We start from the raw sequence: 17,295 nt of genomic DNA, 5'->3' as shown, positions 1-17,295 counted from the left end.
AAATGCCTATCTAAATCCTCCAGTATATTCAACATATTAGAAACATTTTTTTTTTTGCTAAATGATTGACAAAAGTAGCTGCCTTAACTTCTTCTGTCACAGCAATTGCAGAAGCAATGGGGCTAGCAATAAATGTAATTAAAGCTGTTATACCAGCAATAATCAAGCCCACTACCCTCTTGCTTCTGCTTAAAGCCTGACTTATTTTGTCCAGTACTTGCAAGCTCTTTTTAGAATACAAAGTTCTCTGATACTCAGGGCACTAAAACAAAAGCTGGTTGGTAGACCTCCATAACTGACATGGCAGATTTCCAAACACAAACACAGTGACAAGGTGTACAATCAATGCAACTTACATTAAATACTGTAGAAGAAACAAAAATATTTTTAACTTGACAATTAAAATAGCCTTAACACATGTGCTAACACCTGCTTGAAATCCAGATCTTACCTCAATTTTATCTCTGACACATATAACATCATAGAGAACTGCAGGTAATTTCTATATATGTCTTTGAAAATGTCCAGAACCAGACTTCCAAATGAAGACTGTTATTTCTAATATTGGATTGATTTATAGACCAGTCCATGATTAAGTCAGAATAACTGGTAACATTTAAGAACAATCCAAGAGTCATTATTACTTCTCTTTTTGATTCTCTGCTTCACAAGGTCTAAGAACTTTAGGCAAGGCAGCTTGTCCCATCAGGGGTATAGGTAAGCAATGGTGGGTTGGGAACTTATGTCAAATACAGCTTCCCAGTCACATTGTCAGGGCACTCAGCAAACTCACAGGTGAGTATCATTTTTTGTCCTGGCATCAGCATGTCTCACCAGTCTCTCTGGCGGGCACCATGCTCCTTCAGCATCCTGCAGATAAAACACAAACATGTCCTCTTCCCTATATTTAATACCTGATTAGGATCATGGCTTATGCAAGTAAGTGGATTCTTCCTTTTCACCTATGCATAAATATGCCTAGTTGTAGAGCACCATAGACACTCAGCAGAAAGTTTCTTGGCATCCATTTTTTTTTTAGAAACGTAAAAAATGAAAAAGAACATGATTTAAATAAATATGTGGCATACTGGGACATATGTCCCCCTTTTTTATTTTGTGAAGCTATTGTTTTAAAGTTCCATGCATCTGTTACAGTCTCTTGTCCTTGAAAATTATAAGGGATTCCCGTAATATGGGTAATGTTAAATTGCTGCTAAAAAGTTTGAAATGTTCAACTGCGATAGCCAATTCTATTTTCTGTTTTTTGTTTGTTTGTTCCCTTTTCTTTTTGTTTGTTTTTTTTTATTATTAGGCAGTTTATCTACATTTCAGATGTTATCCCTTTTCCCCATTCCCCATGCCAAAAAACCCCTTAACCCATCCTCCCTCCTCCTATTTCTATGAGGGTGTGCCCCAACCTAACCACCCACTCCTGTCTCCTCTCCCTCAAATTTCCCTTCAGTGGGGCATCCAGCCTTCAAGGGACCAAGGCTTTTCTCCCACTGATGCCCAACAAGTCCATCCTCCTCTACAACTACAGCTAGAGACATGGGTCCCTCCATGTGTGTTTCCAGGTTAGCTCTTTAGACCCAGTGAGCCCTGGTTGGTTGGTATTGTCACTCTCCCCATGGGGCCACAAGCCCCTTCAACTCCTTCAGTCTTCTCTCTAATTCTTCCACTGGAGACCCTGTGGTCAGTTTGATGGTTAACTGTGAGCATCTACCTCTGTATAAGTCAGGCTCTGGCAGTGCCTCTCTCTCAGGAGACAGGTATATTAGGCTCCTGTCAGCATGCACTTCTGAACATCCACAACAGTGTTTACATATGGTGATTGCATCTGGGACAAATGTCCAGGTGGGGAAGTTTCCTGATGGTCTCTTCCCCACACATTGTTTCATATTTGTTCCTGTGAGTATTTTGTTACTTTTTCTAAGAACGACCAAAGCACCTACACTTTGGTCTTTCTTTTTCTTGGGCTTCATGTGGTCTCTGAGTTATGTCTGTGTTTTGTGATATTTTGGGCTAATATCCACTTATCAGTGAGTACATACCATGTGTGTTCTTATTTGATTGTATTACCTCACTCAGGATGATATTTTCTAGTTCCATCCATTTGCCTTAGAATTTCATGAATTTATTATGTCTAATAGTTGAGTAATACTTGATTATGTAAATGTACCACATTTTTTTGCATCCATTTCTCTGTTGAAGGACATCTGGTTTCTTTCCAGCTTCTGATTAATATAAGCAAGGCTGCTATGAACATAGTGGAGCATGTGTACTCTTTTATATGTTGAAGCATGTATTTTGGGTATATGCCCAAGAGTGGTATCACTGGATCCACAGGTAATATTGTGTCCAGTTTTTTGAGCAACTGCCAGACTGATTTCCAGAGGGGTTGTACCTCCACCAACTGTGGAGGAGTGTTCCTCTTTCTCTACATCCTCTCCAGCATCTGTGTCATCTGAGTTTTTAATCTTAGCCATTCTGACTGGTATGAGGTTAAATCTCAGGGTTGTTTTGATTTGAATTTCCCTGCTGACTAAAGATGTTCAACATTTCTTTAGGTGCTTCATGGCCATTCAGTATTCCTCAGTTAAATTTTTTTGTTGAGCTCTGTAGCCCATTTTTAATAGGGTTATTTGATTGTCTGGAGTCTACTTTCTTGAGTTCTTTGTAAATTTTAGATCTTAGCCCTCTATCAGATATAGGATTGCTAAAGATGTTTTCCCAATCTGTGGGTGGCCATTTTGTCCTATTGATAGTGTTCCTTGTCTTACAGAACCTTTGCAACGTTATGAGGTCCCATTTGTCAATTCTTGTTCTTAGAGCATAAGCCATTGGTGTCCTGTTCAGGAACTTTTTGCCTGTGCCTATGTGTTCTAAGCTCTTCCCCACATCCTTTTCTATTAGTTTCAGTGTGTCCTGTTTTATTTTGATGTCCTTGATCCACTTGGACTTGAGTTTTGTATAAGGAGATAAGAATGGATCGATTTGCATTTTCCTACATGCTAACCTCCAGTTCAACAAGCACCACCTGTTGAAAATGCTGTCTTTTCACAGTAATCAGCCTTTAATAATTCTGCAGCACTAACATCTGTCAGATGACCCTGGGCCAGAAAGCAGAAGAACAGATGCTCCAATGTCTTATAGTAGAGGGAGTGTCCAGGTGTTCAGAGGTCTCTATAAATTGGCTAAGGTTTAGAAGCTATGCTTTGTGCTTCCCACAATTATAGTTAACTCAGTCATTCTGGATTTCTGACAGGGTTAAAAACTTATAGTCTCATAGCCAATCCTGGCTATTTACCTTAAGAGAAAAGATTTGAATGGATGGTTTTCAGCTGACATTCATTCTAAAGCCAAGGAAAAAGCCAGGTTCAGAACTAAGTGTTTTAGTTAGGATAGATGACAGAGGTTCTGGTTAATCAACAAAATGATGGACTGAGTATTAGAACTATCTTGTACCTCACTGGTACAAATAGGAATAATTATGCTCTAAATGTATTTTGAGAGAAAGTTTTATTTTAACAGGAATGGTGCTATGTAGGAGGAGCTAAGGTGGGAGGAGTACTGAGAGGAAGAGAAGGAGTAAGGAGAGGAGGAGAAGAAGGAGAGGAGAAGCTAGGTGATGAGAGAGAGAAAGAGGGGGAAGACAGGGAGGCAGATGTTCACTTATCTCCACCAGTCAAAGATAGTTGATATATCTAGGTTGGGTAGTGGGTTACACCTCTGACAGAGCATTACCAAACTTATAAAGCCTTTGATTAACATTTTAAAAAAGTGTATAAATGCAAAAAAGAAAAGGGGGCATGGGATAGGGGTTTTCTAAGGGGGGGATGGGGAAAGGGGATGGCATCTGAAGTGTAAATAAAATATTCAATAAAAAAAGAAAATGCTGTCTTTTTTTCACTATATGGATTTAGCTCCTTTGTCAAAGATCAAGTGACTATAGGTATGTGAGTTCACTTCTGGGTCTTCTATTCTATTCCATTGATCTTCTTGCTTATCTCTGTACCAATACCATGCAGTTTTTATCATTACTGCTCTGTAGTACAGCTGGAGGTCAGAGATGGTGATTCCCCCAGAGGTCTTTTGTTGAGAATAGGTTTCGCTATCCTGGGTTGTTTGTCATTCCAAATTGTCCAGGTTAGCTGGACAATCAAGTGGTACCCTTAGACCCTGTGGAGAGGACTGAGATGAGTGAGAAAATAAGGAGGCACAGCAAGTCAAGAAGTCTGATCAAGCTGGCAAAATTTTTATTGTTCCCACAGGTTATGTACTATAAAAACAGGATAAGGGGAGGGGTAGGAAAGAGGGCTTTACAGGTGGAGGAAGCTAGCTGCAGCTTCAGGGTCTAACTAAGTTATTCCTACAAAGCCTTTCCGTTACCAGGGGTTCTACAAACATCTATCTAGCAGGGTGTTGGCTAAATCTAGAGATCAGGAGGAAGGGTTACTAAGGTGGGTTGCTATGAGGCCTTGTTTGAAGTTCTGAGAACTGACAAGTGAATCATGGAAGGTAAGCAAAAAGAAGAATAGTAGATAGGAAAGCCAAGGGTGAGTGTTTGCTAAGAGTAAGGCCTGGCCATGGCTTCCCACACCAAATCAATTTGTGAATTGCTCTTTCTATCTCTGTGAAGAATTGAATTTTGATGGGGATTGCATTAAATTTGTAGGTTGTTCTTGGCAAGATGGCCATTTTTACTATGTTAATAATGCCAATACATGAGCATTGGAGATCTTTCCATTTTCTGAGATCTTCTTCAACTTCTTTTTTCAGGGACTTGAAGTTCTTGTCATACAGATCTGTCACTTGCTTGGCTAGATTCACACCAAGGTATTTTATATTACTTGTGACTATTGTGAAGGATGTCATTTCCCTAATTTCTTTCTCAGCCTGTTTATCTTTTAAATAGAGGAAGGCTACTGGTTTGTTTGAGTTGATTTTAGATCCAGCCACTTCGCTGAACTTGATTATCAGGTTTAGGAGTTCTCTGGTGGAAGTTTTGGAGTAAGTTAAGTATACTATCATATCATCTGCAAATAGTGATATTTTTGCTTCTTCCTTTCCAATTTGTATCCCTTTGACCTCCTTTTGTTGTCTTACTCTGTCTTGTTGTAATTACTCTGGCTAGGACTTCCAGTACTATATTGAATAGGTAGGGAGAGAGTGGGCAGCCTTGTTTAGTGCCTGATTTTAGTGGGATTGCTTCAAGTTTCTCTCCATTTAGTTTGATGTTGGCTATTGGTTTGCTGTACATTGCTTTTATTATGTTCATGTATGGGCCTTGAATTCCTGATCTTTCCAAGACTTTTACCATGAAGGGGTGTTAAATTTTGTCAAATACTTTCTGAGTGAGATGATTATGTGTTTTTTCTTTGAGTTTGTTTTTATAGTGGATTACGTCGATGGATTTCTGTATATTGAACCATCCTTGCATTCCTGGGATAAAGCCTACTTGATCATGGTGGAAGATTGTTTTGATGTGTTCTTGGATTTGATTTGTGAGAATTTTATTGAGTATTTTTGCATCTATATTCATAAGGGAGACTGGTTTGAAGTTCTCTTTCATTGTTGTATCTTTGTGTGTTTTACATATGAGCATAATTGTGGCTTCATAAAACAAATTTGTTAGTGTTCCTTCTGTTTCTATTTTGTGGAATAGTTTACAGAGAATTGGTATTATGTTTTCTTTGAAGATCTGATAGAACTCTGCACTAAAATAATCTGGTCCTTTTTTTTTGTTTTTTTTTTTTTGTTTTGTTTTTTTTTTTTGTAGGGAGACTTTTAATGACCACTAATATTTTTTCGGGGTTATAGGACTATTTAGATGGTTTATCTGATCCTGATTTAACTTTAACTTTGGTGTCCGGTATCTGTCTAGAAAATTGTCCATTTCATCCAGATTTTCCAGTTTTCTTAAGTATAGGGTTTTGTAGAAGGATCTGATGATTTTTTTTTTAAAATTTCCTTCATTTCTGTTGTTAGGTCTCCCTTTTCAGTTCTGTTTTTCTTAATTTGGATACTGTCTCTGTGTCCTCTGATTAGTCTGGCTAAGGGTTTATCTATCTTGTTTATTTTCTCAAAGAACCAGCTCTAGTTTTTTTTTTTCTTTGATTCTTTGTATAGTTCTCTTTGTTTCTGGTTGATTTCAGCCTTGAGTTGGATTATTTCCTGTGTCTGCTCCTCTTGGGTGCATTTGCTTCTTTTTGTTCTAGAGCTTTCAGTTGTGCTGTCAGTCTGCTAGTGTATGTTCTCTTCGGTTTCTTTTTGTAGGCACTTAGACCTATGAGTTTTCCTCTTAGCACTGCTTTCATTGTGTACCACAAGTTTTGGTATTATATGTCCTCATTAAATTCATTAAATTCTAAAAAGTCTTTTATTTCTTTCTTTATTTCTTCCCTGTCCAAGTATCATTAGTAGCGTGTTGTTCAGTTTTCCTGTGTACGCCGGCTTTTCATTGATTTTATAATTATTGAAGGCCATCCTTAGCCTGTAGTGATCTGATAGGATGCATGGGATCATTTCAAGTTTCTTGTGTCTGTTGAGGCCTGTTTTGTGACCAATTATATGGTCAATTTTGGAGAAGGTACCATGAAGTGCTGTGAAGAAAAAAAAAAAAATATATATATATATATATATATATATATATATATATATATATATATGAAATGTTCTTTAAATATCTGCTAAATCTATTTGGTTTATAATTTTACTTAGTTTTACCATGTCTCTGTTTAGTTTCTGTTTCCATGATCTGTCCATTGATGAGAGTGGGGTGTTGAAATCTCCCACTATTTTTGTGTGAGGTGCAATGTGTGCTTAGAGCTTTAGAAGTTTCTTTTATGAATGTTGGTGCCCTTGCATTTGGTGCATAGATGTTCAACATTGAGAATTTATCTTGGTTGATTCTTCCTTTGATGAGTATGAAGTGTCCATTCTTATCATTCTTGATAACTTCTCGTTGAAAGTCATTTTTTTTTTCTATATTAGGATGGCTACTCCAGTTTGTTTCTTGGGACCATTTGCTTGAAAATTGTTTTCCAGCCTTTTATTCTGAGGTAGTGTTTGTCTTTCTTACTGAGGTATATTTCCTGCATGCAGCAAAATGTTGGGTCCTGTTTACGTATCCCATCTGTTAGTCTATCTTTTTATTGGGGAATTCAGTCCATTGATGTTAAGAGATATTAAGGAGAAGTGATTGTTGCTTCCTGTTATTTTTGTTATTAGAGGTGGAGTTATGTTTGTGTAGCTATCTTCTTTTGGAGTTGTTGGAAAAAGATTACTTTCTTGCTTTTTCTAGGGTATAGTTTTCTTCCATGTGTTTGCAGTTTCCCTCAATTATCTTTTGTAGGGCTTGATTTGTGTAAATATATGGTGTAAATTTGGTTTTGTCATGGAATATCTTGGTTTCTCCATCTGTGTTAATTGAGAGTTTTGCTGGGTATAGTAGTCTGGGCTGGCATTTGTGTTCTCTTAGGGTCTGTATGGCATCTGACCAGGATCGTCTGGCTTTTATAGTCTCCAGTGAGAAGTCTGGTATAATTCTGGTAGGTCTGCCTTTATAAGCTACTTGACCTTTTTTTTCTTACTGCTTTTAATATTCTTTTATTGTTTTGTGCATTTGATGTTTTGATTATTATGTGACAGGGCAAATTTCTTTTCTGATCTAGTCTATTTGGAGTTCTGTAGGCTTCTTGTATGTTCATAGTCATCTCTTTCTTTAGTTTAGGGAAGTTTTCTTCTATAATTTTGTTGAGGATATTTACTGGCCCTTTAAGTTGGGAGTCTTTGTTTTCTTCTATACATATTATCCTTAGTCTTGGTGTTCTCATTGTGTCCTGGATTTCCTGGATATTTTGGGTTAGGATTTCTTTGCATTTTGTATTTTCTTTGACAGGTGTGTCAGTGTTTTCTATTGTATCTTCTGCACCTCAGATTCTCTCTTCTATCTCTTGTATTCTGCTGGTGATGCGTGCACCCATGACTCCTGATCTCTTTTCTAGTTTTTCTATCTCCTGGGTAGTCTCACTTTGTGATCTCTCTATTGTTTCTACTTTTGTTTTTATGTCCTGAATTGTTTTGTTCAATTCCTTCACCTGTTTGTTTGTGTTTTCTTGTAATTCTTTAAGGCATTTTTGTGTTTCCTCTTTAAGGGCCTCTACCTGTATACATGTGTTCTCTTGTATTTCTTTGAGGGAATTATTTATGTCCATCTTAATGTCTTCTATCATCATCATCATCATGAGAAGTGACTTTAAATCTGAATTTTGCTTTTCTGGTGTCATTGGGTATTCAGGACTTTCTATGGTGGGAGAATTGGGTTCTGATGATGCCAAGTAACCTTGGTTTCTGTTGCTTATGTTCTTGCACTTGTCTTTCACCATCTTTTTATTTCTAGTGCTACCTTCACTCACTATCTCTGACTGCAACCTGTCTGTCCTGTTATCTTGGCTGTGTCACAACTCTTCAGAGTCCAGCTGTCTCTGTTATCCTATGATCCTGATACCCTGTTTGTGATAGCCCCTGGGAGTCAGGCTGCTTCTGGGCTCCTGAAATCCTGGTGTACCCACACTCCTAAGATCCTGTGATCCTATTATCCTATGTTCCTATGTGTTAGAGCTCCTGGGAGTCCATCCTTCTTTGGGTTTTGGTGGGTTGGTTGCAGAGCTGAAGCTTTAGGGCTGCTCCAGGTGCAGGTGCAGACAGGAAGAGTCCTGTGTCCCTGGCCTTGAGAAAGTTTGTGGTTCCCAGTGGGTCCCAAATTACTCCCTGTTTTTGGGGAGGGGTTGTGGCTTACTCACCTACATTCCTGGGTGTGTTAGAATTACTGGGAGTCCAGCCTCCTTTATACATAAATCCTCAGGATGATAGTTTCTAGTTCTATCCGTTTGCTTGCAAAACTCATGATGTCCTACTTTTTAATAGCTGAGTAGTATTCCATTGTGTAAATGAACCATATTTTCTGTATCCATTCTTCCACTGTAGGACATCTGGGCTTTTTCCTGCTTCTGGCTATTATAAATAAGGCTGCTATGAACATACTGGACCATATGCCCCTGTAGCATGGTGGGGCATCTTCTGGGAATATGCCTAAGAGTGGTGTAGCTGTGTCTTTAAGTAGATCTATTTCCAATTTCTGATGAACCTTCAGATTGATTTCCAGAGTGGTTTTACCAGTTTGCAAGACCACCAGCAATAGAGGAGACTTTCTCTTTCTCTACATCTTTGCCAGCATCTGCTATCACCTGAGTTTATGATCTTATCTATTCTGATTGTTGTAATATGGAATCTCCTCTTCCTCTTGTTACTCCTCCTCTTCCTCTCCTTACTCCTCCCACCTGTGCTCCTCCCAACTTGTGGGGAAAATATGCTGCTACATTACCCCAAGGGTCATTTTAATTTGCTTTTCCCTGCTGAGTAAGGACTTTGAACATTTCTTTAAATGCTTCACAGACATTCAAGATTCCTCTGTTGTGAATTCTGTTTATATTCCATTCATGGGATATTCAAATATTCCATTTGATTGGGTTGTTTGGACTTTTGGAGGTTACCTTCTTGAGTTCTTTATATATTTTGGATATTAGCCCTCTATCTGATTTGACATGAGTGAAGAATTTTTTTCCCAATTTGTATGCTGCAGATTTGTACCATTGATTACGTCCTTTGCCTTACAGAAGCTTTTCAGTTTCATGAGGCTCCATTTATCAATTCTTGATTTTAGAGCATGAACCATTGGAGTTAGGTTTAAATAATTTTCCCCTTTGTCAATGTGTTTGAGGGCCTTTCCCACTTTCTCTTCTATTAGATTCAATGCATCTCTTTTTATGTGGAGGTCCTTGATCCACTTAGACTTGAGTTTTGTGCAAGATGACAAATGTATATCTATTTTTATCTTCAACATGCAGACTGCCAGTTAGACCAGCGCCATTTATTGAAGATGCTTTCTTTTATACATTGTATATTTCTTGCTTCTTTGTCAGAGATCAAGCATCCTTAAGTGTGTGGTTTTATTTCAGGGTCTTTAATTGTGTTCTGTTGATCAACGTGTCTGCCTCTGTACCAATACCATACAGTTTTTTTTTTTTTTTATCACTATTTCTCTGTAGTATAGCTTTAGTACAGGTATGGTGAGTCCCTCAGAAACCTTTAATTGTTAAGAACTGTTTTTTTTTTTTTTTTGATATCTTTGGCCTTTTGTTTTTCCATATGAAATGGAGAATTCTATTTTTTTATGTCTTCGAAGAATTGTGTCAATTTTTTTTGTTTTGTTTTTTTCGAGACAGGGTTTCTCTGTGCAGTCCTGGCTGTCCAGGAACTCACTCTGTAGACCAGGCTGGCCTCAAACTCAGAAATCCGCCTGCCTCTGCCTCCCAAGTGCTGGGATTAAAGGCGTGCGCCACCACCGCCTGGCTTGTGTCAAAATTTTGATGGGGATTGCATTGAATCTGTAGATCACTTTTAGGGGCCAGCTTTACTATGTTAATTCTACTAATCCATGAGCATGGGAGATCTCTCTATTTTTTGAGGTCTTTGATTTCTTTCTTGAGAGACTTGAAGTTTTTGTCATACAAATCTTTCACTTGTTTACAATTACCCTGCTGTGGATATTTAAAAACGACAGCACCCAATTTTGTTTGCACTTAATCAGCCACAATCTTCCTGCCACCCACGAGATACCAGCATGGGAGATGGCTCTGATGTCTCCACAAGGTTGGGCTGTGCCCAGACCATCCCTTTATCCATGTGGTACCCGGTAAAAATGAGACTCTAATGGTTAAAGGTCATCCAATAGCTTTATATATTTGGTAATGCTCAAATAACAAGATACCCACACAAGTAGAGGTGTAACTCAATACCCAACCTAGATATATCAACTACCTTTGACTGCTAGAGACACGCACATGTCCACTGCCATGTTTCCCTCTCTGTCTGGTCTTCTCTCTCCGGTCTTCTTTCCCTCCCTTACTCCTCCTCTTCCTCTCCTTACTACTCCTCTTCCTCTCCTTACTCCTCCCACCTGAGCTTCTCCCAACTTGTGGTGAAAATATGCTGCTCAGTAATGTGATTGGCATGCTGCATGAACTCACCATGACTGAGCAGCATGAACAGAATCTTCAAAGGTCTAAGGCAAAGAGCTTTTGTCCCAACCCTGAGAAGAGAAGTGGGGACACACTTCAATCCTTAACCAAAAAGCTATCTCAGATAAATAATCACTCCATGGAAAAGTCATGCCAATCATACTGTGTTTACAAGGCCTTGCTTCTTTGGTGTCTTTCATCTCCACTGGCTCTTATACTCATTCTACCTCCACTTCCAACAAGTTGAAATGAATTTTCAGTGACATTGCCCTGGGAGATGACACTACTGAATGTATATCAAGATTGATGCACTGTATAGTACTTCTTTAATTTGGTAAGCTGCTGGCATCAGACCACAAACTATTGATGATGACTGTGTGGTCAATTTAAAAAAAAACTTGGAGTAAGAATTATAGTATTTAAGGCTTGTTACACCAGGGGTTGATGTTTTCTTTAACATGGAACATATGACTTTTCATTTCCTTTACTTTCTTTATAAATAATGTTGGTTCTCTTTCTTTCAGGGAACAAGTATAATGACATGTCTGATGTCTGTCCTGAATGATAACAAAGAGTTTCCCCACCCTGAAAAGTTTGATCCTAGCCACTTTCTGGGTGAACGAGGAAACTTTAAGAAGAGTGACTACTTCATGGCTTTCTCAGCAGGCAAGCAAGCTTTGTATCTGTGTGGGTTATGGCCCAGTTAATGTGAGTAGAGCTATGCACAGGGACATCTGTGGATGACATGAATAGCCATCTCTATGAAGCCAGAGGGACAAACCCCAATGTGAAACTGCTTCTCACTTCTCATTGATTTAGAGGCTCCACCTACTGATTCTGCTGCACTTTTCAAAATCTTTTTCTGGAAGAAATCTTATTCTACTGAGTCCTTTCTCTCTACCCAGGGGTGCCAAGTCACTGTAAAACTAAGGAACACGTTACATGTAGTGTCTGATCCATTGCTTCCCTATGTCAAGAGACACCATGAGCATGTCAAATTTTAAAAAGGAAAAAATTTAATTGGATCTGGCTTACAGTTTCAGAGGTTTAGTCAATTATTCTCATGGGGGGAAGCATGGCAGCATGCAGGTAGACATATGGTGGAGTGGTAGCAGGGAGTTCTGAGTCTGCGTTGGCAGGCAGCATGAAGAGAGAGAAAGTGGTATTGGTTTGAGTATTTAAAAGCCACCCTACCCCCAGTGACATACTTCTTCAAACAATGACACACATCTCAAGCAAGGCCACATCTTCTAATACTTATCAAATATTGCCATGGTCTAATGAACAAATATCTATCTATCTATCTATCTATCTATCTATCTATCTATCTATATATCTATATATATATATGCCTATGAGAATCATTTCATTTCTATTCAAACAACCACATTCTACTTTCTAGGCCCCATAGGCTTGTATTCATATCATAATGCAAAAGTACATTCAGTTTAACTTCAAAAGTCCCCTTAGTCCAAAGCTCAAAGTCTCTTTGGAGACTCATGGCAACCTCTTAACTGGAATCTCCTGTAAAATCAAAATACAAAAGCACATCACATACTCCAACAGATAGTGGCACAGGATATCAATTATTATTAAGAAAGTGAGGAAAAAGAGTATAGTGAGAAAATACTGTGTCAAAGCAGGAGAGAAAAAATAAACCAGCTAGTTAAAATCCAACCTCTGTATCTCCATGCCTGATGTCAAAGTGCTCTTCAGATCTCCAAATCCTTACAGCTTTGTTGCTCACAATATACTTCTCTCTCTTGGGCTGTTTCCACACCCTGTTATCAGCTTTCCTGGGCAGATAACCCATGATGCTCACATCTCCAACATCTTGAGGCCTCCAATGAAATCCAGGATTCACTGTTACAGCTTCACAATGTCCTTCTTGGGTCTCCATGCAGGGACATCCTTGACAAACAAGTGGCCTCAGCACCTTTCCTTAGCTGCAGAGAAAAATTCTATAACTCATTTTTATATCCTTGACTCTAAAGTCAGAACCACATAGTATAAGTTGCAAAGTTCTTCTGCTTGCTGGGATTGGAACATGGCCCTTCCCCCAGTCAAATAAATTTTTACCAGTTTCCTGTTTGATTTCCATGATTTTTTTCACTGCTTAAGCTTGGCTGTTCTATAATTATTTCTGTACAACAGGTTGTTCTTGAAATAAAAAATTTGCCTGCCTTTGCCTCCCAAGTGCTGATATTAAAGGCATGACAATACATATCTCACTACAAGATATTTTTCAATAAAATATTTTTAAAATTTGGGTGGCGTACACCTTGGGCAGCCGCCTCCAGAGGGCAGCTGTGCCCTTCTTCCCGAGTTCAAATCCTGCCGTCTCTCCCTCTTCCCGTGTGACTCTCCCGCCTTGTCTCATGGGAAAAAAAAATTGGAGCTAGAAGGGTGAGATCTTTTCCTGAGGAATTTAAGAAGTGTATGTGGAAGAATAAGTATGAGAAGGATTTATTATATGCATGTATGAAATTTTTAATTAATAAATTAATAATGTGTTTGGGACAAAACACATCAACATATGAACAACACTAAATGCACTCAGTAGGTTCTCACTCTGTATTCATAATGTACTTATATAAATATTTTAGCAAGAATAATCAAAAAGGCATGATGGCACATAACTTTATCCAGAACTCTAGAATCAGAGGCAGGTGGATCTCTGTGTGATAAAAGCCAGTATGGTCTACACAGCAGTTGCAGGCCAGCCAGGGCTGTTACATAGAGAAATTCTGACTTGCAAAAAACTAAAAGAATAATTAAACTAGTCATGAATTTTAGAATGAGTGAACAGAAGTTTTAGGAGTCATGGAAGGAAGGGGTAAAAATGATGTAACTACATTACTCATTTATGAAATAAAATAATAGTAAAAAACAACAACAAAAGACCATAAGTCTCAACCTGCATCCCTGAGATTTCTCAGACTCTGAGTCACCTACCAGGCTGCATACAAAAGCTGGTTTGAGACCCCCTGATACACCCAAGGATATGGCCTCAGTGAGATAAGATGTGCTTAATCCTCAAGAGACTTGAGGCTCCAGGGAGTAGGGACGCCTGGTGTGTATGTGTTTGTGAATATCCTCTTGGAGACAGTGGGGAGGATGAATGAGATGAGGATCTGTGGGAGGGTGAACCAGGAGCTGGGTAATGACTGGACTGTAAAAAAAATAAAAGTAATAAAATAAAGAAGGAAAGAATTTTATCTAGAGGAATGGAAAGAAAGGAATCAGGATAATGAGAAAATACAGCTGGTTGTTGGGTAATTAGTTTAGGTTAATAAGTCATCCATTAACACATATTCTAAGTTTGTTAATGCAGAATCAGAATTAAATGACTAAACAGTTGCCATGTCCTTTTTAGGAAGAAGAACTTGTATTAGAGAAGGTCTGGCCCGCATGGAGATGTTTTTAATCCTGACCAACATTTTACAGCATTTTACTTTAAAACCTCTGGTCAATCCAGAGGACATTGACACCACCCCAGTTCAAACTGGTTTATTGTCTTTGCCTCCATCGTATGAGCTCTGTTTCATTCCAAGATAAAGCTAAATAGTCTTTCACATAGGTGACTGAGACCCTGCTTTTACTTGTGAGCAAATGGGCCTTACTGTCCTATGTACCTGCATCCTGGAGTCCTTACAGAGTGGCAGTGATGCTACTTCTGAAGTATCCTAATTTATTCTCAATCCTTTATTAATCAGTTCTTATTTTCACATATGAAAATTAAATTTATTGTTTCCACATAAAATTTTTGTTGCTGTGTGTATCAAATCATTAGATATGTTTTCATTTTCATTTCAGTGCATTCCAAATGTAAAGTATATTACCAATCTCATGTCTTATTTTAGTAAAAGTTATCACTCATTTTGAAGAAAACTAATTAAATATGGAACTCAATCATTACTCATTCCTGTGTCATTTTCTGGGAGAATAATCTCTCAGTGATGTGTCATGTACACATTTTGTCTTTTCTCCATAACTTAATGAAATATGATTATATATAGATTTCTTCATATGCACTATTATTTATGTAAATACATGGGCAGATGCATACATATGTACACAGGAAGGTAACAAGGAAAGATCTTGCATGTTAAGGGAAATAACATGAGATAAATCTTGAATTTTCCAGTTTTTCAAGAATACCATTCTCTTATCTTCCCCTAGAGCTAACTCTCTACCTTCCATGTGTTGGGGTCCACACTAGCCCCACGTTGGGGCGGCCAAAATAAATGTTGCAGCCCAGGCAAAATGTTGAGGCCCGGGCCGACCCACGTTTGGGCGGCCACTGTATCCCGGCCCAAGCTGCTGCTCTGGTCTGCAGGTCGGGGTTCAGCAAGAGCGAGGGTGAGGGCAGACTCAAAGAATGGAGACCAGACAGGGTGTGATTCAATCCCGTTTATTCTTCAGTCTCTCTTCCTCTAAGTGTCTCCTGTCTGATTCTCCCTCTATAGTCTCCCTAATGTCTGATTCTCTGATCTCAGTCTGATGTCTGGTTCTGTCCTCTATAGTCTGATTCTAAGCCACGCCTCTAAGTTACACCTTTAATCATGCCCTTAGGTCTTGTCTCTAACTCTGATCTCTATACTTCTAAGTCATACTCTTAAATCACACACCTTTAATCTCACACACCTTTAATCTCATGCACCTTTAATCTCAAGGTATCTAAACCAAGATTATCGGAGTGTGCTCAGCTGTTGTAGGCTATTGTAATCCAAGTCTCATGTCAGGGTATATGGCTCAAGATGGCTGCAAAGCTGATAGCCGCTTTCTGCTAAAAGTCGGCCCCCAACATCCATGTATGATTTCATATAGCATCTATACACAAACAATACTATGTTCAAATATGGGTTTAATGTTACATATGATGTGCTATTTATAGAATATATTATACACGATCATGTGAGACTCCCACTCTAATTCTCTGCCTGCCAGTTCACTCAATACAAACCTAGTATTGGCAAGGTCTGCTTTGTCCTCTTTGCACTCCATCTTCTGGGCCACAGTTCTGCCTGCATCCCTGGAGGTCTGTTGTCACATGGTACAACCAGCTCTATGTGCAATACTAGAGGCCTGCTGCCATCAAGATCTATCAGCTCTTCCTATAGTCCCATAAGACTGATACCATCAGGAACTATCAGGCTGCCCAAACTATAGACAACCAGATGAGGGCCAGTGTAAGAACATAATCAATAAAAGCCAGGGTACCACCAGAACACTATTATCTTACTACCGAAATCCCTAGATATCCTAACATACCTGAAGCACAAGAAAATGACCTGAAATCTAATCCTATCAAAATGATAAGCATCTATAAAGAGGAAACAAATAATTTCCTTAAAGAAATACAGTAAACTATCATCAAACAGATAGAGGACATATAGAAGAAATGAATAGATATAAAGAAATATAAAAATACACCATACAAAATGAATAAAACTGTTCAAGACCTGAAAATGGAAAGAGTAGCAATAAAGAAAACAAAAAACTGAGGCAATACTAGAGATAGAAATCCTAACAAAGAGAACAAGACTACAGATGCAAGCATGAATGCAAGGGATGGAAGAATCTCAGGCATAGAAACTATGGTAGAAGTAATTGATATGTTGTTCAAGTAAAATGCAAAAATCTAAAAGGTTTCTAACACTAAAAATCTAGTAAATTTGAGGCAGTATAAAAAGACCCAACCTAAGAATAGTAGGGATAGCTCTAAGGCTAAGAAAATGTCTTCAACAAAATCATAGAAGAAAATTTTCTTAACCTAAAGAAAGGGATATCTATAAATGTACAAAAAGCTTACAGAATGTAATAATAAAGATTAGACAAGAAAAGAGAATATTTTTGTCATATAGTAAACAAAACAATAAATGTGTAGACTAAATAAGTAACACTAAAAGGAGAAAAAAGACAAGTAATATATAAAGGCAAACCTATTAGAATTACACCTGACTTCTCAATAAAGACTCTAAAGTCCAGAGGGTTTTGGACTGATGTCTTGCAGACCCTCCGAGATGACAGATGACAGCTAAGACTACTATAACCAACAAAACTTTCAATCACTATAGATGGAGAAAACAATATATTTCATGACAAAATCAAATTTAAACTATCTTTCCACTAATCCAGACTTACAATGGATATTAGAAGGAAAGCTCCAACCAAATAAGGCTAACCATATTTAAGAAAACACAAGAAATAA

At 38.2% G+C, this 17,295-nt stretch overlaps 1 protein-coding gene across 1 annotated transcript in view; it reads left to right on the top strand.

The window, feature by feature from the left end:
* Nucleotides 1-14,639, top strand: part of LOC117695924 (cytochrome P450 2C70-like) — a 66,450-nt gene extending 51,811 nt beyond the window's left edge. The window contains 2 exon segments of the mRNA XM_076932073.1: nucleotides 11,606-11,751; nucleotides 14,462-14,639. Of these exon segments, the coding sequence (XP_076788188.1) occupies nucleotides 11,606-11,751; nucleotides 14,462-14,639 (324 nt within the window).
* Nucleotides 14,640-17,295: the final 2,656 nt, after the last annotated feature.

The sequence above is a fragment of the Arvicanthis niloticus genome, chromosome 1, assembly GCF_011762505.2.
Source record: "Arvicanthis niloticus isolate mArvNil1 chromosome 1, mArvNil1.pat.X, whole genome shotgun sequence".
Lineage (NCBI taxonomy): Eukaryota > Metazoa > Chordata > Mammalia > Rodentia > Muridae > Arvicanthis > Arvicanthis niloticus.
This window is presented reverse-complemented; position numbering and strand designations above follow the sequence as displayed.